Source organism: Pan paniscus, chromosome 4 (assembly GCF_029289425.2).
Source record: "Pan paniscus chromosome 4, NHGRI_mPanPan1-v2.0_pri, whole genome shotgun sequence".
NCBI classification, from domain to species: domain Eukaryota; kingdom Metazoa; phylum Chordata; class Mammalia; order Primates; family Hominidae; genus Pan; species Pan paniscus.
In genome coordinates this window covers 173650402-173674812 of record NC_073253.2, presented here as the reverse complement: position 1 = coordinate 173674812, position 24411 = coordinate 173650402, and the positions used below count along the sequence as shown (strand labels likewise).

At 45.8% G+C, this 24411-nt stretch overlaps 1 protein-coding gene across 7 annotated transcripts in view; it reads left to right on the top strand.

Moving 5' to 3' along the window:
* ZNF354A (zinc finger protein 354A) overlaps positions 1 to 21942 on the top strand; it is a 63416-nt gene extending 41474 nt beyond the window's left edge. For 4 of the 7 annotated variants that reach the window (XM_057302382.2, XM_057302383.2, XM_057302384.2 and 1 more), the window contains exons 3-6: positions 4772 to 4855; positions 6710 to 6836; positions 8362 to 8457; positions 19899 to 21942. In XM_057302382.2, the coding sequence (XP_057158365.1) occupies positions 4772 to 4855; positions 6710 to 6836; positions 8362 to 8457; positions 19899 to 21460 (1869 nt within the window). In that variant the 3' untranslated portion in view covers positions 21461 to 21942. The other 3 variants (XM_034961145.4, XM_034961149.3, XM_008970639.6) reach the window with 3 other exon arrangements.
* Positions 21943 to 24411: the final 2469 nt, after the last annotated feature.

Here is a 24411-nt window from a genome sequence, read left to right as displayed (position 1 = left end):
TGTTGTTGGGGGTGAGGTTGCATGTGGCCTTGCTGGCTGCAGAGCTAGGGCCTAGTTTGAATGGGGTGTTTATTTAGGGCCTGGCGTCCTCAGCAAGTTCATTAAAATTTATGAACATTACATTACAACATTCATTCTCACACTTGCAACCATAAAAGAGATTATTTTCTTCACTGAGTAGGGCACGGGGTTATAAGCAGCCCCTCCAATAGCCTGTATCGGCCTCTAAGTCCCAAATGCATGCAACATGGTGACATGGGTAAAGGGCACAGAACTGTCTGGGAGTGCTGTTGTGAGGTTTTGTTTTCCACTTACCCCTCACCCCATCATTATCCCTCCCCAGCTGAGATGTCTCCTCCCCCTCAGCCCTTCCTCCAGGGTCCAGCTTCAGGAAAGGCCCCGTGCTAAGTAATAAATAGGAGGTGGGCAGGATTTTAAATCTCACCACCCGGGTTTATTTTCTGATAGTAAAATGGAAGAAAAATAGAGTGAAACCTTCATGATTTATGGGCTCCCTTGCCTTCGGAGGTTTTCCGGTTGCATCTTTGTGCTATGCTTGACATTTATGATATAAGATATTAATATCTGCACAGAAGAGCTGCCGGTGCTAATTATTCAGACCTGCTCTGACAGCGAACTAGTGAGCAGCACTCATATGTCAGATCCCATCTATGCATTAAGCCTTTCACTTAAAATAGGTGGGAATGACGAGGCACGATGGGCCTTAGCTGTATAAACTGTGCAGAAAGTCTATAGGGTATATTAGTAAATCAACGATGATAGGGCTGCTGAAAAGCAAGCCAATACCTGTCTGATAAATAGAATCCCCAGGAAAGTCTTTGATTTAGGAAATGTGCCAGAGACATAAAATGATATGAGGGAAAATGCAAATAATGAAACTAGCTTTTCCTAATTCAGAAAGGAAAATGTTTGCCTCTCCTTCCAGTCCTTCAGGTTGTCAGATGTGCCTTGTTTCTAGCAGCTATTTATAATATTAATCATTTTAACAGTATCAAACAGACTGGGTTTTTACACTTGATAAATTTTTCATGTTGAACCTTTGAAAAATGCAGTGATGTGATTTTTTCTTCCTCAAGCGTTTCTCCCCAGAAGCCAGTGTTAATTTGCAGATGCCAACACATGACTAACGGTCTTATCTCAAAAGATTAATCCACACTAAATTAACGTAGGACCAAGGCCTCAGGATCGTATAGCCTTTCGTCGTGAGAGATTCCAGGCTTTGTGATTCTGACGGACAGGCTGGCAGTTGTCTCCTCATAAGGGATGGTAGCTGGTTAGTTCATCGGTCAGCCAGTCTGCCTGGTACACCCTGTTACTGCCTGCCTAACAGTCAGTGCCCTCCTCTTTGTCAAGAACACCAACTTTGTTCAGGGAGCAATGCGCTCAGCTCCAGATGATGAGACATGATGGAGCTGCTTCAGTTCAGGTGAACTAAATTCCCTGTGATTGGTTCAGAGGTGAGGAAGTGACCTAATTCTGGCCAATGAAATGCAAGAGAAGGATGGAAAGGAGCTGAATGGGTTGGAGGAGGAAAAGGAATGGTGGCTTCTGGAAAAGGAAATAAAAGGTGATCATCATGTGGAAGTTAGTCCTCTTTGTTTCTGTAATTTCCTTCCTGATATTGGATATGGCTCTGAGAAAACTGGTTCCTGGAGCAGCAGCTATGCTGGGCTCTTGAGTGGAGACCATAGCCAGAACTTTGGGTGGCAGAGCAGACAGACGGAAAGACACTGAGCCCTCGCTGATGTCATCAAGCCGCCAAACCAACTGCGGTCAGTTCCTTCTGCCTACCTCTAGATCGCCTTTTAAACAAATAATAAATGTCATGATGCAAGCCACTGTTAGCAAAGGTTTCTGTATGTTGGTGCTGGAAGTATTGCTAATGATACAGCCAATTTTGCAAGCCTGGAAATTGTTTTCTCTCTTAAAAGCATTCATGTCATACATGCATATGGTAACGCAAAATGTTGAAAACTATATCAACGTGTTAAATAGCAAGTGCAAGTATTATTCCAGCTCCCAGTACCCTCCTCAGAGGCAACTACTTTTTTTTTTTTGAGATGGAGTCTCGCTCTGTCGCCCAGGCTGGAGTGCAGTGGCGCAATCTTGGCTTACTGTAACCTCCGCCTCCCGGTTCAAGCAATTCTCTGCCTCAGCCTCCTGAGTTGCTGGGACTACAGGCGCCCGCTACCACGCCCAGCTAATTTTTGTATTTTTAGTAGAGACGGGGGTTTCACCATCTCGGCCAGGCTGGTCTTGAACTGACCTCGTGATCAACCCGCCTCGGCGTCCCAAAGTGCTGGGATTACAGACATGAGCCACCGCTCCCAGCCAATTAAACGTTTTCTTAAAAAAAAAATGCAATGGAATGCAGTGAAGCTATCAAAAATGCCACTGAGGGAGAATATTTATTGACAAATTCAAATGTTCAAGGCATATTCGTGGGGAAGCGCCAAACTTTCTAAATGGAGCCGGTGTTCTTTTTGTAACTGAGAAGATTTAGTTTAAAATATATATATATACACACACACATATACATACATACATCCGTTGGCTTCACAGTAGCTGGCACCTCCCTCCCCTTTGCTTCAGGCACTTCCTGGGAGTCCTCGTCCATTCTCACCTCAGCGACGAAACCCCTCCACATACCCTGTTTCTCCTCACATTTATCCCCGAAAATGTTATATAATTATGTGTATGGCTTATTGTCTGCTCCCTACCCCCCCAAAAAATGTTCTCCAGGGCAGTGAGGTTTCTTTCATTGATTGATACATTTGAAACCACTTGCAACCGTGCTTGGCACACAGCAGGTGCTCAGTGCCCCTCTGGTGAATAACTGAGGGGCACTAGGTCTGTTCTGGGCCGTTTTCCTGCCGCCCACGCCCTCCCTCCCGAAATTCACACAGACACAGAGTTGCAAGTTACTGCCCTCAGCGAACCTCCCCTTATCTTCTCTATAACCAGGAACCTGGGGCCCTCCAGCTCACGGGGGCCCTCTTGTGGCATGTGGGCGCGTAACAGCTCAGCCGGGACCCCGCCTCAAACGCATGGAACTACACTTCCCCGAATGCAGATGTCCTCCCGTGGACTCCATTTCCCAGCGGCCTCAGCGGCTGCCCCGCCCCTCCTGGTCCCCGGCGCGCCGCGGGGTGAGCGGCGCCGGGCCTGAGGTCGCCCAGACGCCGTCGGGGCGGAGCCGGGTCGCGAGGCTGCATCCCGGCCGGCGGTTCCGGAGCCTCGCGGCTGGGGAGGCGCGGCCCGGGACGCTCGAGCTTAGGGAGGTGAGCGTCGGAGGCAGGCCAAGCCGGTAGGAGGCGGCGCCCGGCACGGGGACTGCCTGCGGCTGCGAGGCTCCGAAAGCCTTTGTGGGCGCTGGCGGGCACCCCCGCGTCTGTCACCGGCCCCCGCGCCGGGATCTGGACTCTCGCCCCACCGCGGGGCGCTCCCTCGCCGTTGCTGGTGCACCCGCGTCCGGCTCGCCGTGGACGCCGGGCCTGGCGTTTCCTCCCGGGCCCGCCCTGCCCACTCCATGTGGGCCTCGCGGACTCGGGGCACCGGGACCCGGTTTCCGAGTCTGTCCCCAGGACGGCCACCCCTGCCGCCTCGGGACACCCAGCGCTTTCCTCTTCAAAGCTGGTGTTTGGCCGGGTGCGATGGCTCACGCCTGTAATGCCAGCACTTTGGGAGGCCGAGGCGGGTGGATCACGAGGTCAGGAGATCGAGACCATCCTGATTAACACGGTGAAACCCCGTCTCTACTAAAAACACAAAAAAAATTAGCTGGGCGTGGTGGCGGGCGCCTGTAGTCCCAGCTACTTGTGAGGCCGAGGCAGGAGAATGGCGTGAACCCAGGAGGCGGAGCTTTCAGTGAGCCGAGATGGCACCACTGCACTTCAGCCTGAGCGACAGAGCGAGACTCCGTCTCAAAAAAAAAAAAAAAAAAAAAGCATCGTGTTAGAAATGGGATACATGGGGTTGGGCGTGGTGGCTCACGCCTGTAATCCTAGATTTTTGGGATGCCAAGGCGGGCAGATCACCTGAGATCAGGAGTTCGAGACCAGCCTGGGCAACACGGTGAAACCTCGTCTCTACTAAAAATACAAAAATTAGCCGGGCGCCTGTAGTCCTAGCTACTCGGGAGGCTGAGGCGGGAGAATGGCTTGAACCCGGGAGGCAGAGCTTGCAGTGAGCCGAGATCACGCCACTGCGCTACTGCACTCCAGTCTGGCCAACAGAGCGAGACTCCGCCTCAAAAAAAAAAAAAAAAGCCGTTTTCCGTGGAGTCGGGAGATGATTTGTTGGCGGGAGAGAGAGGAACCGGCTGGGAAAGGCTTGAGGCGGAGGGAAGTCGTCCCGGGGCCGTCGTGGTGGGAGTCCCGGCCCGCCTCGCAGGGGCGTGAACGGGGCAGGTGCCCCGGCGCTGCCTCAGTTTCCTGAGCGGTGCAGTGGGTGCTGGCAGTGCCAGCTGGCGCCGAGGAACTCAGCGGCGTGGGGCGAGCCCCGGCCCTGGTGGGCTCAGCGGGTCGCCGCTGGCACTGCGGGTCCAGCGTCCCCTCCGTAAGCCCCAAGCCTGTGAGGCCTGGGCCTGGCCGGGCGGCCCAGCGCTGCTCTGGTCCGCGGGCTCCTGGCTCCTCCCGAATCCCTGTGAGGGCGCGCGGGGTCCTTCTCAGCGGGAGTCGGGGTTTTAGAGCTGCGGATTCCAGGGCTGGAAAGCAGAAGGGGTTCTTCCCGGCTCCCTTTTTCTTCTCAGATCTGCCTTCTGGAGACTGCGCCGTCCTCCCGGGAGAGCCAGAAAGAGGACATGGCTGCTGGGCAGCGGGAAGCGAGGCCCCAGGTGAGCTCATTGCCCTCCCAGATCCCGGTGGATGGATTTTCCCCACTAACTGGAGTTCTTCACCCGGGACCATCTTCAGCCAGGATGGAGCCCAAGTCCTTTTCTCTTGGAGGAGCTGGTCCGCCCTCAGGAGTGGTGGATTCTGTAGGGAGGACCACCCACCCTCCCCGTCCGTGTCTAGTGGTTCTCTTTTTTTTTTTTTTTTTTTTGAGTCTCGCTTTGTCGCCCAGGCAGTGGCGGGATCTCGGCTCGCTGCAACCTCTGCCTCCCGGGTTGAAGCAATTCTCCTGCCTCAGCCTCCCGAGTAGCTGGGATTACAGGCGCCTGCCATCACGCCCGGCTAAGTTTTTTTTTGTGCTTTTATTAGAGATGGGGTTTCACCACGTTGGCCAGGCTGGTCTCAAACTCCTGACCTCAGGTGATCCACCCGCCTCAGCCTCCCAAAGTGCTGGGATTACAGACGTGCACCACTGCACCCAGCCCGAATAAATCATTTTCCGTACACATTTATGTGTGTGTGTGTGTGTGTGTATGCATGTTACCATGTATGTTACCATTTTAACCTTTTTTTATTGTGGCAAAATATATATAACATAAAATTTACCGTTTTAACTTTTTAAGTGTATAATTCAGTGGTATTTTAGGTACTTTCACATTGCTGTGCAGCCATCATCGCTATCCATCTTCATTGTGTAGATTATCACATTTATTTCTGAACCCTAAGGGGCAGGCATTAAAAGGCAGTTTTACAGAGTAGTTAAGAATGCAGGCTCAGTGAGACATCTGCTGGATTTGAATTACACAAGAAAAAACAAAGTCACAGAGAGGATACAAAATTTGTAGAAGTCAGCCGGCCACAGTGGCTCACACCTGTAATCCCAGCACTTTGGGAGGTCGAGGCAGGCAGATCACCTGAGGTTAGGAGTTTGAGACCAGCATGGTGGAACCCTGTCTCTACTAAAAATACAAAAATTAGCCAGGCATGGTGTCTAGCACCTGTAATCCCACCTACTCAGGAGGCCGAGGCGACAGAATCATTGGAACCCAGAAGGTGGAGCTTACAGTAAGCCGAGATCATGCCATTGCACTCCAGCCTAGGCAACAAGAGCCAAACTCCGTCTCAAAGAAAAAAAAAATGTGTACCAGTCACACAGCTGGTCAGTGACTGTGTGACCTGGACAAATATCTTATCTTGTCTGTGACTTTGTTTTCTCTTGTGTAAAGTGGTAACAATAATGGTATCGTCTTGATAGGATTGTTGTGAATGTTAAATAAAGATTATACACTGCAAATTAACATAAAGCTCTAAGAGCAATACTTGGCCCATAGAAAGCCTTCAATAAATTATAGCTATTTTACTTTTCGTCATTACTATCCTTAAGCTTGAGTAAGCACATAGAGAGTACCTTCAGTTGCTTAACCTAACCTCCATCAAGTATTTAGATTGTTCCTGGTTTTTTGCTCTTAAAAACACCATGAATATGTTTGTGTGTACTTTTGTGCACTGTTCATTATCGTACAAATAGAGTAATCGGTACTTTAAAGAGTATACTTTAAGGGTTCTAATATGTATTATCAAATCGCCATCAGAAAGAGTTTTCTAATTAACACTCCCACTAATGGCTGTAATCCCTCTACCCATCTCTTACAGTGGCTGCACAAGGCCTGAATCTCACTGTGTGCTGCTCAGTATATATTTGTTACTGGCCAATTATTCATTAAACGAATGATCTGGAACCTTCAGAAGCTTAAATAGTATGAGAAGTGTTTCACGGGTAGCGTGTCTTTCCCACTGCCGCCCCCTCCACTCTGTGAGGGTGGTCCTGGGTGAGCTGGAACGACTTGTCCTTACAGGTGTCACTGACGTTTGAGGATGTGGCTGTGCTGTTTACCCGAGATGAGTGGAGAAAGCTGGCTCCTTCTCAGAGAAACTTGTACCGGGATGTGATGCTGGAGAACTATAGGAACCTGGTCTCACTGGGTAAGGAAATTTCCCCTCTGGAAACAGAATTCAAAAATTGGGATATCTCAGCACCTCCTTCCCTGAATAAAAGCGGTTGGTCACTGAAAAATTTGAGCTGAGTGTGTGAGGATTGTACAAATCAGATCTTTATAAATAAACATTAAAAACATATTCCCCCTTATAGGCATGAAATTGCCCTGTGTCTGGGAATGGAAGAGGTGGTATTGATAATCATTCCTCTCTCTCTATGTAATCGCACACTCCAAGTTTGTCCATGATTCAGGCATCATTTCCCAACGATTCTGTAGTTTGCTTGTCTCCCAACAGGGGCCTTCATTCAGCCTCTAGGCCTACCACCTGCCTTTCCCACTTGTCTTTTCCAGGGATTAGCAAACTTTTACTATAAAAAGCCATGTAGGCTGGGCATGGTGGCTCACACCTGTAATCCCAGCACTTTGGGAGGCCAAGGCGGGCAGATCATGAGGTCAAGAGATAGAGACCATCCTGGCTAACGTGGTGAAAGCCTGTCTCTACTAAAAAACACAAAAAAAATTAGCTGGGTGTGATGCCGGGCGCCTGTAGTCCCCGCTACTTTGGAGGCTGAGGCAGGAGAATGGCGAGGAGCTTGCAGTGAGCCAAGTTCCCGCCACTGCACTCCAGCCTGGGCGACAAAGCGAGACTCTGTCTCAAAAAAAAAAAAGCCACGTAGTAAAGATTTTAGGCTTTGTGGGCTGCGTGATGGTCTCCGTAACATATTTCTCTTTTTTTCCCACCATGCTTTGCACGGGGCCGTACATAAACAGGCAGTGGTCTGAATTTGGCCCACGACCCATAGTTTGCCGATCACTGCCGTCCTTAAAAGGGAGTCACATAGGCCGGGCGCGGTGGCTCACACCTGTAATCCCAGCACTTTGGGAGGCCGAGGCGGGCAGATCACAAGGCCAGAAGATCAAGACCATCCTGGCCAACATGGTGAAACCCTGTCTCTACTGAAAATACAAAACTTAGGCGTGGTGGCATGTTCCTGTAGTCCCCGCTACTTGGGAGACTGAGGCAGGAAAATCACTAGAACCCGGGAGGCGGAGGTTGCAGTGAGCCAAGATTGCGCCACTGCACTCCAGCCTGGCAATAGAGCGAGACTCCTCCTCAGAAAAAAAAAGCGGAGTCAGATAGTGTTTTCTCGTTTTAGACAAGCTACCTGGTACATAATCCTTCTCATAGATAACCTACTTAGAAATTCTAATCAGTCTGTATATCTTAACATTTCCTCTTCTATAGAAAGCTAGTGGTATCCTATTACCAATACTGCATGTTGATCATATTTTCCTAACCTATAATTAATTGTCCCAGAGTCATGTCCTACAAGTCACTTGTCTTTTCCTCACCCTACCGCCTTACCCCCTTACCTCCCAGGGGCACAACTGAAGCCCTACACAGAAGCTCTTTGTACCATCCTGTGAGTTCTGTGTTTAAATTTGGGATAACTGTATCAATACAAAACCAAGTCTGATTTGTTTGGTTGTGGTTTTTTGTTTATGTGCAGGGCTCCCATTTACCAAACCAAAAGTGATCTCCCTGTTGCAGCAAGGAGAAGATCCCTGGGAGGTGGAGAAAGACGGTTCTGGCGTCTCCTCTCTAGGTAAGTGGGTGGCCCGAGGTGCTCGGGAATGGCCGCAGACAATGGTCTGGTTAATGAGAGGAGGTAGGAACGTTGGTTGGGAAACTCCCTTGAGAATTCTCAGGCCTCAAGAAGTGATGGGGAAGCGGAAGCCCAGGCTCTTAGGCAGGATTCACTTCCCCATGAATCTCTCAGAATCTCTTTCTTACTCTTTCCTGTTGTTTTAGAATAGGGCTGTATTTTCATGTATTCATTCAGCAAACATAGTCTATTTAAGGAATTTCAAATAATCACTCTGGCTGAAGCTCAGGGTGTATTTGGGAAAGGAGGAGGTGAGGAAGGAAATAGCCTAGAAAGCTAGGGAAGGGTCGCGTAGTAAGTGCTTGGGCACAGTTGTAAGAGGTGGAAACTGTCCCATGGAGCACTGGAAATAATGGAAGGATTTGGGCAGGAATCATATGGTCCTTGGTATCTTAGAAAAGTTGGTGTGAATCAGAAACAGCTGAATCTCCATCCGTGTAAGAACAGCTAAGGGACCTGTGGCGTGTCCTTACTCTGGTGAGCATCACCACCCTGAAAACAAGAGTCCAGGGACGTGGACAGAGCTCCCAAAAAGTTACAGAGCATTGTTAGGACACCACCATTTATGTCTAATGAAAACTATGTGTATGTGTAATGTGCACGTAAGCAGAGAGAAAGGTTAGGAGGACACACCTTAGCTGGTGACATTAGTTACACTTGGAATGGGATTGAGAATGGGTCCATGGAAGGGGGCATTACTTAGATGTAGTATTTTAATGTTTCACAAAGAGAATATATTTGTGACATTCTTATGTGATTTGAATTCACAAGAATGGTCACTTTGGAAGCATCGTGTTTGAAAGTGAGGCAGAACGCTGGGCACGGTGGCTCACGCCTGTCATCCTAGCACTTTCAGAGGCCGAGGCGGGCGGATCACCTGAGGTCAGGAGTTTGAGACCAGCCTGGGCAACATGGCAAAACCCTGCCTCTACTAAAAATACAAAAATTAGCCAAGCGTGGTGGGGCAGGCCTGTAATCCCAGCTACTCCGGAGGCCGAGACAGGAGAAACACTTGAACTCGGGAGGCGGAGGTTGCAGTGAGCCGAGATTGCGCCACTTCACTCCAGCCTTGGCGACGAGTGATACTCTGTCTTGAAAAAAAAAAAAAGGCGGGAAGCCTTGCAGAGTGATTGCAGTCATGGAGGGAGGCAGGAGGTGGAAGGGCCTGGATGAAGGCACTTGCCGTGAGTTCGTGAGGGAGGAGGCGGCGCCCACGTGATCAGGGTACAGGAGCAGTTGGGTGTGGGATGGATTTCACTTGAGATGTGAGTGAAGTAGTCAGGTGGGGAACCCTGGTGGGCAGGTGTGTAAGTGACAGGGCCGAGACTCAAGGGAGGTCAGGGAGCCCATCAGCATGACGGGCATTAGAAGCTTGGAGCTGGCCAGGTGAGGGGGCCGAGTGGAGGCCCGAATTTCAGGAAACAGCATTTGCGAGGTGCTTAAGCAGGAGGAATCTGACAGAGCCCGAGAAGTAATCAGAGGAGAGAAATGGGGAGGGGCCATCGTGGCAGTGGGGGACTGAGAATGGTTGAACTGGGGGGGCTCTGGCTCTGGGGGATCGAGGTTGAACCCTCGCCCACAGCTTTGTATAGCATTGGGCAGAAAGGGACGCGGGTCTCCTGCTTCTGGAGTGCACGATCTAGTGGGGGACAAGGTGAACACACTCATTGCACACAAGGCACAGAAGGACACATTCCAGTGAGGACCACGTGGGAAAGACACTCGGTGCTGTGAGAGTGCAGAGCAGGCAGGTGGCGTCAGCAAAGGCTTCCCTGTGGAAGGGCCTGGGATCAAAGGACTGAAGAATTGCTCAGGCCTAAAGAAAGGTGTTCATGAAGGTCCAGAGAAGCAAAGCCAGCGAGGAGAAGGTGGAGCACCCGAGAGAGAGCCACGGGCCCTGTCACAGGGTTTGGTTGGTGCTTGAGAGCCAGGCACAGGTTCTGAGGAGCCGTAAGTAGCCCAGGGCAGGCCTAGGCTGCTTTCTGCAGCCGCCAGCCCATGTGGAGAACCTGACGGCCACAGTGCAGGGCTTGTCAGGTCCAGAGGGCTCAGTGATGGCCCCTTATGCCATGGGCCCAGCAAGGAGGTGCAGGGCAGGCAGCCTCGGTCCCCACAGCCCCTGTGCTGGGGAGAGCTTTCTCCTCCCTGAAGAAAGTTGAGATTTTTTGATATGGGAACCACACTTGTTTATCTTTTTAACTCTCCTTTGGGAGAAATACACTACGTGGTCTGGCCCTGGCTACCTCTTCACCCTCAGCTCCTTCCACTCTGCCCTTCATTCAAGGCCTCTGATCACCCTTGGCCGCCCTGCGGTTTGTCACGGGGGCCAAGCAGGCCCCCACTCAGGGCCTCTGCCCTGCTTTTTTCTGTCTGGGACTGTTCTTCGTGGCGGTCACGCGTCCATGTGGCTCACTCACTTCCTTGTGCTGCACTGGCTTCGGCTCACACAGGCACAGATCATCTGACACGCAGCCCTGCAGCCCCCACGCCATCTCCTCAGCGTGCTTTATTTTCCCTCCTCGTGCTTAGCGCTGTGTAATAGACTTGTTTCTTCATGATCTGTCTCTGCCTCTGCACTGTAAGCTGCTGTGGGAGGGGTTGCCTGTTTCATTCACTCCTGTTTTCCAAGAACCTAAAACAGTCCCTGGCCAGGGTAGGCGTCCAGTTATATAATGAATGCACGAGTGACTTGGACTAGGTTAGTGGTGTTGGAGACAGAAAGAAGTGAACCAGTCCCAGAGATGTCCAGGAGATACAGCCAGCAGGACTGTTAGACATGGAAGATAGAGGAGATGGGGTAACAAAGAAAATAAAAGCAAACAAAAGGGAGATGGGGTTGTCAGGGATGCTTGCTTGGTTTCTGGTTTGTTCTGTGACGGTTGGTGATGTCATTCAGTGAGATAGGAACACTAGAAGGAGATCAGATTTGGAGATGATGTAAATTTGGTTTTAGATGAATTGAGTTGTTTTTGGTTGACCTAGTTATCCCAGTGGCGATGACAAGTAGTGTTGATTTCGGAGTACAGTACCTCAAAGTGTAGACTGAGCTTGAAATGTAAATTTGGGAGAACCTGATCAATATAGGGTGATTGAAATAATGGGAGAGGGTGAGTTGGCCTAGGGAGAGTGTTCACATTACAGTAGGAGTAAGAAAGAGCCTAAGACTGAATCTTGAGGAACTCCAGCATTTCAGGAAGCCAGGCAGAGAGAAATGAACCCATAGGGAAGACAGGTAAAAGCGTACTGTAAGGAAAATCAGGAGAGGCAGGTGGTGACATTGGAGGCAAGGCTCATGATGGAATGGTAGCAATAGATGGGGAAAAATAGACGAATGTGAGGCAGATTTAGATGGCAGAATAAACAGGTCTTGGTAATTGATTAGATGAGGGGGCTGAGGGAGGGAGAATTATTAAGGATAACTCTTAAGGTTTTGATTCAGAGGTGGTACCATTTACAGAGACAAGGGGTTGACCAGGTCGGAGGGAAGAATCGTGGGTGTGGTTTTAGGTGTGTTGACTTTGAGGCATCTGAGCTGCTATTTTGAGTAGGTTGTCTGTAAGGGGGAGTTGAGTATGGGAGACATCTTGCTTAGAGGATGAGTCTACGATTGAAGTTGCCTGTGGAAAGATGCAGAGTGAGAAGAACTGGGGGCCTAGAACTAAAGCTAAGGCACTCCAAGGATGATAACTGTGGTACGTCCACACAGCTGTAAAGTGGAATGAGGAGGACCTCTGTAACTTCCACTATGCAGTGATCTCCAGAGTGTGAGAGTAAGTGCAGAACAGCACAGTTAGTACTGTTATCTAAGAAAGGTGGGTGGGAATACCAAGAAAAGTGTGTGTGTGTTTACTTACACTGTCATGGAGCGCATAATGTTTCAGTCAGTGATAGCCTACATATATGATGATGCTCCCTTAGATGATAACACTGCTTTTTTCCTGTCCCTTTTCTATGTTTTAACATGTTGAGATGCACAAATACTTACAATTGTGTTACAGTAGCCTACAGTATTCAGCTAGGTAACATGCCCTATAGGGGTATAGCCTAGGTGTGTAGTAGCCTATACCATCTAGATTTGTGTAACACACTCTGATGACTGCACAACATCGCCAACAACGCGTATCTCAGAACGTATCCCAGTCATTAAGCAGTGCAATTATTTTTTTTAGAAAGATAAAAGCAAAAGAAAAAAAAGGAGATCAATAAAAATGATTATCTCTAAGGTGAAGGAAGAAAAAGCATGGAACAGGGTAGAATCTATGACTTTTTGAGGTCTCAAAATTTTGACTTCAGAACTATAAAAATGGTTTATAAAATTATAAGACAAAATTAAACAAAAATGAGAAAGTACCCCCTACATATTGAAAGCAGAATGAAACAACCCTAATTGTGTTCCAGGTTGGTGGCTTAGCCACAAAAAGAATTATTTGAATTGCCTTTACATTGCAGCAGTTTGACTTATTAGTGGTAGGTATTCTAGGGGCAAAAGTAACTGCAAGCAGTAGTGTTAATTTTGATAGATGTGCTAAGAGTGGTTTTGATGTTTTTGCAGATGAAATGATTTTGCTGTCTGGGATGTGCTCTAGCATAACCTAGTGGACGAGATGAAAGGGTTTGTGTTAGTTTGCTAGGGCTCCATACTGAAGGACCACAAGCTTCGTGGCTTAAAACAGTAGAGATTTACTGTCTCACAGTTCTGAAGGTCAAAATCAAGATATTCGCAGGGCCCCGCTCCCTCTGAGACTCTGTGTAGAATTCTTCCTTGCCTTTTGCTAGCTTGTAGCGATGGCCAACTTGGAGATCTCCGTGGCCTGCAGCTGCATCAGTCCTATCTGTACCTCCGTCTTCACACTGTGTTCACCCGGTGTCTTCACATCATCTTTCCTTCTGGATGCCTGTGTCCAAATTTCCCCAGTTTACGGGGACAGCAGTCACGTTGGATTAGGACTCACCCCAATGACTTCATCTTAATTTGATTGAACGTGCAAAGACCATATTTTAAAGTAAGGTCACGTTCTGAGGTCCTGGAAGTTAGGACTTCTACGTCTCTCTTTTGAATGATGCAGTTCAGCCCATAACAAGGTTGTCAATAGAATAGTGTTGCTGGTTATTGAAACTGGCTGGAGATTCACTGTACAATTCACACTACTTTTACATATGCTGAAAATTTCTATGTTAAAAGCTTTAAAAATAAGAGTTACCACAACAACATTTCTAAAACAGCTTTTCTCTTTTCCACCAGCACAAAGATGATGGAGGATGTTTACAAATAGGCAGTACTACCCCCATCATGGTTTATGTGCAGTTCCCAGCAGATTGCTTCTTGAGTTCTCTGACTCTAGAAAACCTTGTGAGACTGCAAATGCAAGTGACATTTTTATAGGTGGAGCTTTTACTCTGACTAGCTATAGGATAAGGTGGGGGTGGATACTTCAGCAAATAAGTCTGGAAAACTGACTTGCATTCAAAGACTTGGGTGCTGCCTTCAGCCCTTGTGCTACCCCTTCATCTAGCCTATGGCGATTCCTTTCACATCCTATCTTATATGTCAGTTCTTACAAAACACTCCAGCAACGTCCTGCTGCACCCCTTTTCTACCTGCACCCTCACTATCTAAGGACAGTTGGATATGATTCTAAGCTCGTGTTCACGTCCATTTCTAGCTTATGTTTCTATTGTAGAAATTGTCACATTGTATTGTGATTACCTATTGATGTCTTCATTTCTAATGTCTGACTATAAACTCCCTGAAGAAATCAACTGTTCCTTTTAATTACTGGATCCGTAGGGAACTGTGGATCACCGATGCCTAGGATAGAGCCTAATACATAGTGGGTACTTTTAAAATATTTGATAAATTAATAAAGTAAGGCGTGACCAATGCTTTTTGAAATAACATGAGCAATTCTGTGTATTAAGAGGGGTAAATCCAGTGGGAAATAATACTGGAAAGGCAAGAAACAGGTCAAAGGAATAACTTAAGATCAGGAGCAAGTCACTCTACAGTGAGGAGATCCTGAATTTAGACATATTCACGACGGCTTGTTAGAGACATTTTAGTGATGAGATTTAAGAGAATGTGCAGCCTGGGCAACACAATGAAACCCTGTCTCTACGCAAGATAAAAATATTAGCCAAGCTGGGCAGTGTGCACCTGTAGTTCCTGCTGCTCAGGAGGCTGAGGTGGGAGAATCGCTTGAGCCCTGGAGTTTGAGGCTGCAGTGAGCTATGATGGCACCACTGCATTTCAGCCTGGGCAACAGAGCAAGACCCTGTCTCTCAAAAAACAAAAAAATGAAGATTTTGATGACTGCCTAGGGAAGAGAAAATTCTAAGATAAAACTAAGAATTTACGGTGAAGTAACTGAAGAGATGATGGTGTCATTTTGAACTGGAAAACATATAAAAAAGGTTTGAAAAGGAATGCTCTGGGTTCAGATTTGGACAGGCTGAATTTAAAAAGAAAGATACACAAGTGGGAATTCTAGCCGGCAGTTGGAAAGACCTCTGTAAAGTATTTTTCAGGATAGTCGTACACATAAGAGGTGTGGGAGTAAATGAAATCGTCCAGGGAGAGAGGGTTGAAGAAGCACTCTCCGGGTGTAGTGAGAGTCCAGGTGGAAAAGTCTAGACCTGATAACCGGAAGTGGTCAGGGCAGTGGCCATCAGCAAGATCATTCTGGCTTCTCAACTTCTGACCTAGGTCTTCACCTTGTTTAACAGGTAGCTGAGGACTGGGCTGGATTCTAGGAGGAAGCAAAGGTTGAACTGCACCTCAGGAGACCTATTTGTAGGCCTCTAGAAAGTTCTAAACAGATCATAAGGAAGAGTCAGGATATCCACAATCCAAAACTCATGTCTGCTTCAGTGAAAAACATGATTTCAGGACTAAAATATTGGCACTTTAGAGTTGGGATGAGTTTTCCAGAATTGATAATGGACTTTCGAGTCGTAATCATATCCATTAAAAAATAAAAGCTCCCCATGTCCCATTTGCTTACTCTCCTTTAGAAACTGTTGAAAAGGGTTTCTGCTCTTGATGCTTCTATTTTCTCACCTCCCATTGTTTCCTCCATGCACTCCAGCTGGGCTTTCTTCCTTATAATTCCACTGATAGCTCTGTTATTAAATCCCAAACAACCTCCGTCTTGCCACAATCAGGATTAAGTTTTTAGTCCTCAAATTATTTGCCACAGTTATTCACTCCTCCCTGAAGTACTTCTTCCCTTGGCTTCTGGAACACTGTACTCTCCTGATGTTATTCTTCTTAACCTCTTAATATTTCAGTGTCTAAGTGATTCAGTTCTTCAGCTTTAAATCAAACCCACATGCTGCTGACCCCCAAATGCCTGTCTGTAGCTCTGACCTCCCCCAGATCTCCAGAATAATAAATATAATCTAGCATTTCAATATCTTCCTGCAACTTTATTAAGGCATCTCAGCCATCACAAACATACCAGAAACAGAATGCCCCTCAGCCTTGCCCCTTTCCTGGTCTTCCCCTTCTAGCCTTGCCCCTTTCCTGGTCTTCCCCTTCTAGCCTTGCCCCTTTCCTTGTCTTTCCCTTCTCGGTGGTTGGTGGCAGCTCTCAGAATTCTGGCTAGAAACCTAGGCATGATCCCTAACTTTCCTGTTTCCCTCTCAGCTTCCTGGGAGTCCTTGGTCCCACTAGCTCTTCCTTCACTGTACAGCCGGCGTAGTCATCTGTACCTCCAGCCCTTTCTCACCTGAAGAGCTGCAGTAGCTTCTTCAGTAGCCTCTCCCCTCCCTGCTTCCACTGGTGCCCCAGCGTAGTCGGTCCACGCAGCAGCCAACTCAAATGAACACATAATTCCCCAGTGGCTTCCCATAGGCTTAAATTCCAGTCCTTAGGATGACCTGGGCCTTAGAGGATTTGTCCCCCACCTCCTGCTCCACTCTTTTGTTTTTTATTTTTTGTTTACTTTTTTTTTTTTTTTTTGAGATGGAGTCTCACTCTGTCGCCCAGGCTGGTGTGCAGTCATGTGATCTGGGCTCACTGCAGCCTCTGCCTCGCGGGTTCAAGCATTTCTCTGCCTCAGCCTCCTGAGTACCTGGGATTATGGGCGTGTGCCACCACACCCGGCTGATTTTTGTATTTTTAGTAGAGAACAGGTTTCACCGTGTTGGCCAGGCTGGCCTTGAATTCCTGATCTCAGGTGATGCACCCACCTCGGCCTCCCAAAGTGCTGGGATTGCAGCTGTGAGGCACCACGCCCGGCCCCGTTCCAGGCTTATTTTATCATTTCACCATTTTCCCTCTTCTCGCTCTACTCTGGCCAGTCTCTCTGCTGTTGCTAAGTCAGCCTCACTTTTGTGTGTGTTGGTTCCTTTGCCCAGGGAGCTCTTGAGCACTTTCTTCAGATATCCACATGACTTTTATTATGTACTTGTTATTTGTCCCTTCATCCCCCTCCTTCCCCAGTACATGCGCACACTCCAAAGTATAAGCTCCTTAAAGGCTGGAACCCTGTCTTATTGAATACATTATCTGCATTCCCCAGAACATTACCTGGCCCATAGTAGGCACTTAATGAGTACTTGTGAATGGAAAGGATGCTGCCAGCGTATGTAAAGATAAACAAGTCAAGTCATGGAGTGCTCCTGAAGCTGCATGTAGTTCAGCATACCTGGCAAGAAGCCAGGGAAGAGGGGGTGAGGACAGGTGGATAAAGGTCAGATCAGATAGTACTCTATTCACCATGTTAAGGATGCCTAAGAGTCTTCAAGACTTAAGAGACTTCAGATGTGAATCATTGAAAATCTATTGGAGGACCTTAAGGAAGTTTGCCACATAGTAAAATATTGATCTTAGAAAGATTGGCCGGGCATGATGGCTCACACCTGTAATCCCAGCACTTTGGGGAGGCTGAGGTGGGCGGAACATGAGATCAGGAGTTCGAGACCAGCCTGACCAACATGGTGAAACCCTGTCTCTACTAAAAATACAAAAATTAGCCAGGTGTGGTGGCGCACACCTGTAATCCCAGCTACTTAGGAGGCTGAGGCAGGAGAATCACTTGAACCTGGGAGGGGGAGGTTGCAGTGAGCCGAGGTCGCGCCACTGCACTCCAGCCTGGGTGACACAGTGAGACTCCATCTCAAAAAACAAACAAACAAACAAAAAAACCACAGAGATTATTCTGGCTGCAGTGTGGAGACTGAATTGGCAGAGGGCAAGACTAGTCAGGAGATTATGGTAGAGATAGTAATGCATGGCAAACAAAATACCGCTTAAGTACCCGATCCCTGTGCTCAGGGCTGTAGCAAAGGTGAGGGACCTTTCTTTACACTAGGCCTAAGGCAGGTTCTGTATCATTGCCTTACAAGCTAGAATCCAAGTTGCAGAATCTTGCTGCTGCCTTCTTCCCAGCACATATATTAAGCCTAGAAACAACGACCGATATTCACAGGGAAAAAGCACTTCATTTTTGCCACTGCCCCCTCCATATATTTGGCCTAAATAATGTATTAAAATTTGATCACTTAATTTAGCAAGACTGAAACGGAGAAGGAACTAGGAAGGTGTTAAGCATAAAGTTAAGAAACTCTGCTTTCCCTTACAATAAATAGTATAAAGATATAGGGCATGTGAAGTTAGTCAGGGAGGGTGTGTGGAGTGAAAAAAAAAAACCCCAAAACCCTAGGGAATACCATTATTTAAAGAAGGAATGGAAGAAGAGTTATCCATGAAGGGAACTAGTAAGTGAACACTAATAAGGGAAAAGCAAGATGTATTGTGTTTATTAAGCAGAAGTAATTTGTAGACGTGTGAAAGTGACTGTCATACAGGAATCGCAAATACAGTGAGACACAAATGGTCCCTTTAAACAGTTACCTCTACCCCAGGAGAAGATGCCAAGACTATGTGCATAACCGTTCCCCTGAGAGAATTTACTATCTATTGAATTGTGTTCTTATCCAATTTTAATATTTCTTCAATTCTGTTCTTTACTTTTCCATGTTAACCATGCTTTATCTTACATATCCATGCCTGTCTTATTGTTGATCTTTGACTCTTTTCAGCCATCCCATGTAGCCTCTCTTGCTTGATGCATGAGTAGGCTGCCTTCCTATCTTGCACCTCTTGGCTCTAGGCCTGTCTTGTGGCACCTCTTGTCGATTAATTCAATAACAGGGCCCTCCTGTTTGAACTGGCCCTGAAACCTCTCTAATCACCCATGTACTGGCCTAGGAGGCAACTTCTACAAGGGTCTGAAATGTGTATGTGTATGTATGTATAACACATGTGCATATTTGTATATATATGAAATACGTAAGAATATTTGACATTGTTCCAGTTAGGAATGTATAAGTAATTAAGGCAGATTAACAAAACATACAACTTTTGTATATAATTGGAGTGCTGTCAAGAGGATCTATAGGAAAATAGGGCATTCTGATCTGCTTGTGAAGAACAGTTACGTCAGAAAAGGAAAGTGAGATACATACAGACATAGATATAGAACTATAATATACTATATATATGTGCATATATTATAAAGGTCAGTAATACATATGTTTAATACTCTGGTAAGTGCTATAGTAAGGAGAATGGACTGTGGCTACTCAGAGTCAAAGGATTGAGAGAGTCCATTTTTGAACTGAATCTGAAGGATATAAGGGAATTTGACATGGGGTGGAGGGACTTTCCAGATTAAGAATAATTACATAAAGGTTGAGCACGGTGGCTCATGCCTGTAATCCAAGCACTTTGGGAGGCCGAGGTGGGTAGATCACTTGAGGTCAGGAGTTCAAGGCCAGCCTGGCCAACATGGTGAAACCCTGTCTCTACTAAAAATACAAAAATTAGCCAGGCATGATGGTAGGTGCCTGTAATCCCAGCTACTCAGGAGGCTGAGGCACAAGAATTGCTTGAAGCCAGGAGACCGGTTGCAGTGAGCCGAGATCACGCCACTGCACTCCAGCCTGGGCGACAGAGTGAGACTGTCTCAAAAAAAATTACACAAAGAAGATAAATGTCAAAAAAAAAAAAAAAACAGAAAAAAATTAGGATTCCATCATGGGTTTTGGGTCCTAACCCCAAACTTCCTCTTTCAATTCATGATCCCCTTATAACCCTTTTCTCTGTTCTTCATTAGCCAATTCTTCTGGTCACTCTTTCTCACCCTCTTTAAATGGGTTTGCTTTATTTTATTCTTCACCCTAGTACTTAAATTGCTGTCAATTATATTTTATTATACTGTCTAACTGTCCTATTTTTTCTTTTTGCAATTTTTTTCATACAGATATCAGGGTCTTATTTAAATGTCACCAATATTTATTCCTTCTACACTTTTAGTCTCAGTAGTCAGATGCTATGATATCACATGAAACATTTTTGATTTTTTTTTTCCCTCCAGGATCGAAGAGCAGTCATAAAACCACAAAGTCAACGCAAACACAAGACTCTTCATTTCAGGGACTGATACTGAAAAGATCCAACAGGAATGTACCTTGGGATTTGAAATTAGAAAAGCCTTACATATATGAAGGCAGATTAGAGAAAAAGCAGGATAAAAAGGGAAGTTTTCAGATAGTTTCAGCCACCCACAAAAAAATCCCCACTGTAGAAAGAAGCCATAAAAATACTGAATTGAGCCAAAACTTCAGCCCAAAGTCAGTGCTTATTAGGCAACAGATACTTCCCAGAGAAAAAACACCACCAAAATGTGAAATACAAGGAAACAGCCTCAAACAGAATTCACAATTACTTAATCAACCAAAAATTACAGCAGAGAAACGCTATAAATGTAGTCTGTGTGAAAAAACCTTCATTAACACTTCATCTCTTCGTAAACATGAGAAAAACCATAGTGGAGAGAAACTATTTAAGTGTAAAGAATGTTCAAAAGCCTTTAGCCAAAGTTCAGCTCTTATTCAACATCAAATAACGCATACTGGAGAGAAACCCTACATATGTAAAGAATGTGGGAAAGCCTTTACTCTCAGTACATCCCTTTATAAACATCTAAGAACCCATACTGTGGAGAAATCCTACAGATGTAAAGAATGTGGTAAATCCTTCAGCCGAAGGTCAGGCCTTTTTATACATCAAAAAATTCATGCTGAAGAAAACCCTTGTAAGTATAATCCGGGTAGGAAGGCATCTAGTTGCAGCACATCCCTTTCTGGATGTCAAAGAATTCATTCTAGAAAGAAGTCCTACTTATGTAATGAATGTGGCAACACCTTTAAGTCTAGCTCATCCCTTCGTTATCATCAGAGAATTCACACTGGAGAGAAGCCTTTTAAATGTAGTGAATGTGGGAGAGCCTTCAGCCAGAGTGCCTCTCTTATCCAACATGAAAGAATTCACACCGGAGAAAAGCCCTATAGATGCAATGAATGTGGGAAAGGCTTTACTTCTATTTCACGACTTAATAGACACCGAATCATTCATACTGGAGAGAAGTTTTATAATTGTAATGAATGTGGTAAAGCCTTAAGCTCCCACTCAACACTTATTATTCATGAGCGAATTCATACTGGAGAGAAACCATGTAAATGTAAAGTATGTGGAAAAGCCTTCAGACAGAGTTCCGCTCTCATTCAACATCAGAGAATGCATACTGGAGAAAGACCCTATAAGTGTAACGAGTGTGGGAAAACATTCAGGTGTAACTCATCGCTTAGTAATCACCAGAGAATTCATACTGGAGAGAAACCATATCGATGTGAGGAATGTGGGATGTCTTTTGGCCAAAGTTCAGCTCTTATTCAGCATCGAAGGATTCATACAGGAGAAAAACCCTTTAAATGTAATACATGTGGAAAAACTTTTAGACAAAGCTCATCACGTATTGCACATCAGAGAATTCATACTGGAGAGAAACCCTATGAGTGTAATGCATGTGGGAAACTCTTCAACCATAGGTCATCCCTTACTAATCATTATAAAATTCACATCGAAGAGGACCCCTAGAAAGTCGATGTGTATGTGTGAAAGCCTTAAACCAAAGCTCATCGAAGAATACATGCTTGAGAGAGATGTAATAAATGTAATGGATGTGAAAAAAACTGTAATAATTTAGCCCTCATTAGGTATTTAATTCCATGGATAAACCTCAGCTATATAATAGATATGAGGAAAGTGTTTGTGCCTGTCAGACACTTAAAAAAAAAATAACCTGAGATGAAGAATTTACAATTGGAGACATTGACTTTAGCCATTTGTGAAATGGGTTTGCTTTTTCCCTTTTCCTACAGACGTATATGCTAGATGTCACGTGATCATCAGAAAGAGCTATCCGAGTGGGTGGGGAGGTGTGCTTTAGATTTCTCATTAGAAGGCCACCAAACTGGTAATATTTTTATAGCATTTTAATAGCATACAAATGAATTGATCAAATTGTACCTTTTTAGAGAAAAGGACCAAAATAAAAGAAAAATGAATTATGAACTACCTCTCAGTCTCTGGGGTTCGTCCTTTTCCTACCCTGATGTCAAACTTGTGCATGGATTTCATTAAAAAAGAAAAAGAAAAATCTGGTCTTTTGTTCTAGTAGTTGTGAATTTTCTACTCAACTGTCTTAACTTGGCTTTGGATTTTATTTCTCTGAAGTCATTTATTAGGAAGGTGTACCAGTTATATGCCCTGAACTGTATTAGATAGAAAAACAGGCAATAATTTCAGGTTTAAAGCTACTAAATATGTATGTATGTATTTATTATTATTTTTTTTATTTTGAGATGGAGTCTCTGTCGCCCAGGCTGGAGTGCAATGGTGCGATCTCGGCTCACTGCAACCTCCGCCTCCCAGGTTCAAGCAATTCTCCTGCCTCAGCCTCTCGAGTAGCTGGGATTACAGGCACCTGCCACCACACCTGGCTATTTTGTATTTTTAGTAGAGACAGGGTTTCTCCATGTTGGCCAGGCTGGTCTTGAACTCCTGACCTCGGGTGATCTCCCTGCCACGGCCTCCCAAAGTGCTGGGATTACAGGTGTGAGCCACCGTGCCCGGCCACCCTAAATATGTATTTTTTAAATTTATAACAAACACATCAGAAGAACTTTCGCAAATCTAACACCTGTGGCAAACTCTTGAAAAGGACATTGCTATGGTCTCAATGTTTATGTCTCCCCCAAATCCCTGTGTTCAAATGCTAACCTCCAAGGTGATGGTATTATGAAGTGGGATGTGTGAAGAGGTGATCAGATCAGAAGGGCGGAGCCCTCAGTGCCCTTATCAGAGAGCCCCAAGGGAGCTTGTTCTGCCCTTCAGCCATGTGAAGGCACAGTGGTAAGATACCTTCTTTGAATCAAGATGGCCATAACCAGACACCAAACCTGCTAGCACTTTAAATGGGTTTCCCAGCCTCTAGAACTGTGAGAAATATTTTATTAGTTACCTAGTATGATGAGGTTATTTTGTTAGAGCAGCCCAAACAAGACATGTGAATTGTTTCATAAACTTAGTGTAGTGTGACAGATCCCCTACCAGGTTACCTAAGGGTTTATATCCACTGCTTGAGCCCTGAAATCTGGACAGTAAGCAAAGGCCATGGTGCCCAGCCGAGGAGCAAGTGTCCCTGAGAACCCAAACATCCCAGAATATCTGGGAACACACTAAGCAAACAGTCCAATCACACACGAGGCAAAGAGCCAGAAAACTGGCTTAAAAGCAGCTTAGAGGTGCGAGGTGGTGCAGATCTCCAGAGCTGTCCTGCTGCCGGCCAGGAGAGCCCTGTATGGAAGTCATAATAAACTCATCTGCTCATCAAGCTGGACTTGTCTGAGTCATTCTTTGGTCTCTCGGCTCCTTCCCAGTTTGAGGGGGGACATTACAGTCCCAAGTTTTTCTCAACAGTAAATATTTTTTAACTTTGGAGCAGGTACTATACAAGTTTACAAGTTTTAAAACTGTACAAGTTTTAAGACAGACACAGGCTTTTCTTCAAGAAGCCATGAATTGGGAAGGGGATGGAGTGGGGCTAGCAAATGAGCAAGCAGATTATATTGCAGTTTTTGTTGTTTCAGTAGGCAAATAAGTTATGACAATATGTTCCACTATGAAAATATTGTAAAGATTTGCACAGGATGAAGAAAGAGACTCATGAAGAAAGCCTGGAGACATCAAAGCTTTCCAGGGGCAATGATGCCTGGGCTATATTTGGGGAGAATAGTAGGAACTCCGAGGGAGACAGAAGCATTCCGATTAAGAGGAAACAGCATGCGCCAAACCACAGGTGGACAATAGGACATTTGGAAAACTTAATTTAGAACTAGTGAGCAGGAAAATGACAAATGTTAAAGCTCGAGTAGAAGGCAGAAGCCAAATCACAAAAGGCCTTATTTGCCAAGCTAAGGAGTTTGGATTTTATGGTAAAATCGGTGGAGTCAAAGATGGTAAGCAAGGGAAATTCCATAGAAGATAAGCGTAGGGGGTTGAAGAAAGCTGATGACTGATGCCACCCAGGAAATCTGGGCTGTTTAAATTCAAGTAATAGGTAAATGAGGGTTCCAACTCAAACAGGGACAGCATTGATGGAGAACAGGAGACAGATAATCATGTATTAGAATAAATAAGGCATGGTTTTCATAGGCAAATAGGTGAGAGTGGCGAGTGAGGAGAAAGCTGACTCACAGGTAGGGTTGCCAAACGTCCTGTATTTAATGATTTTGTCCTGAATCCTGTATTAACTTTGTTAGGATGCCTTAAATGTATTCAGGGTTTCTCCCCTCATTAATGAAAAATCAGCACTTTGAGCTACGGTTCTGCTTCAGTAATTGGCGCTTAAATCGCTTAAGTGGCAATACAAGCTGGAAATCATACCTCCACAAATAAAGATCTGAACCATCTCTTATGTTTTCTCCTATGTGTTTGACTGAGGGAAGGCAAAAGAGGGAAGTGAGAATAAAAGTACTTGTTTTCCG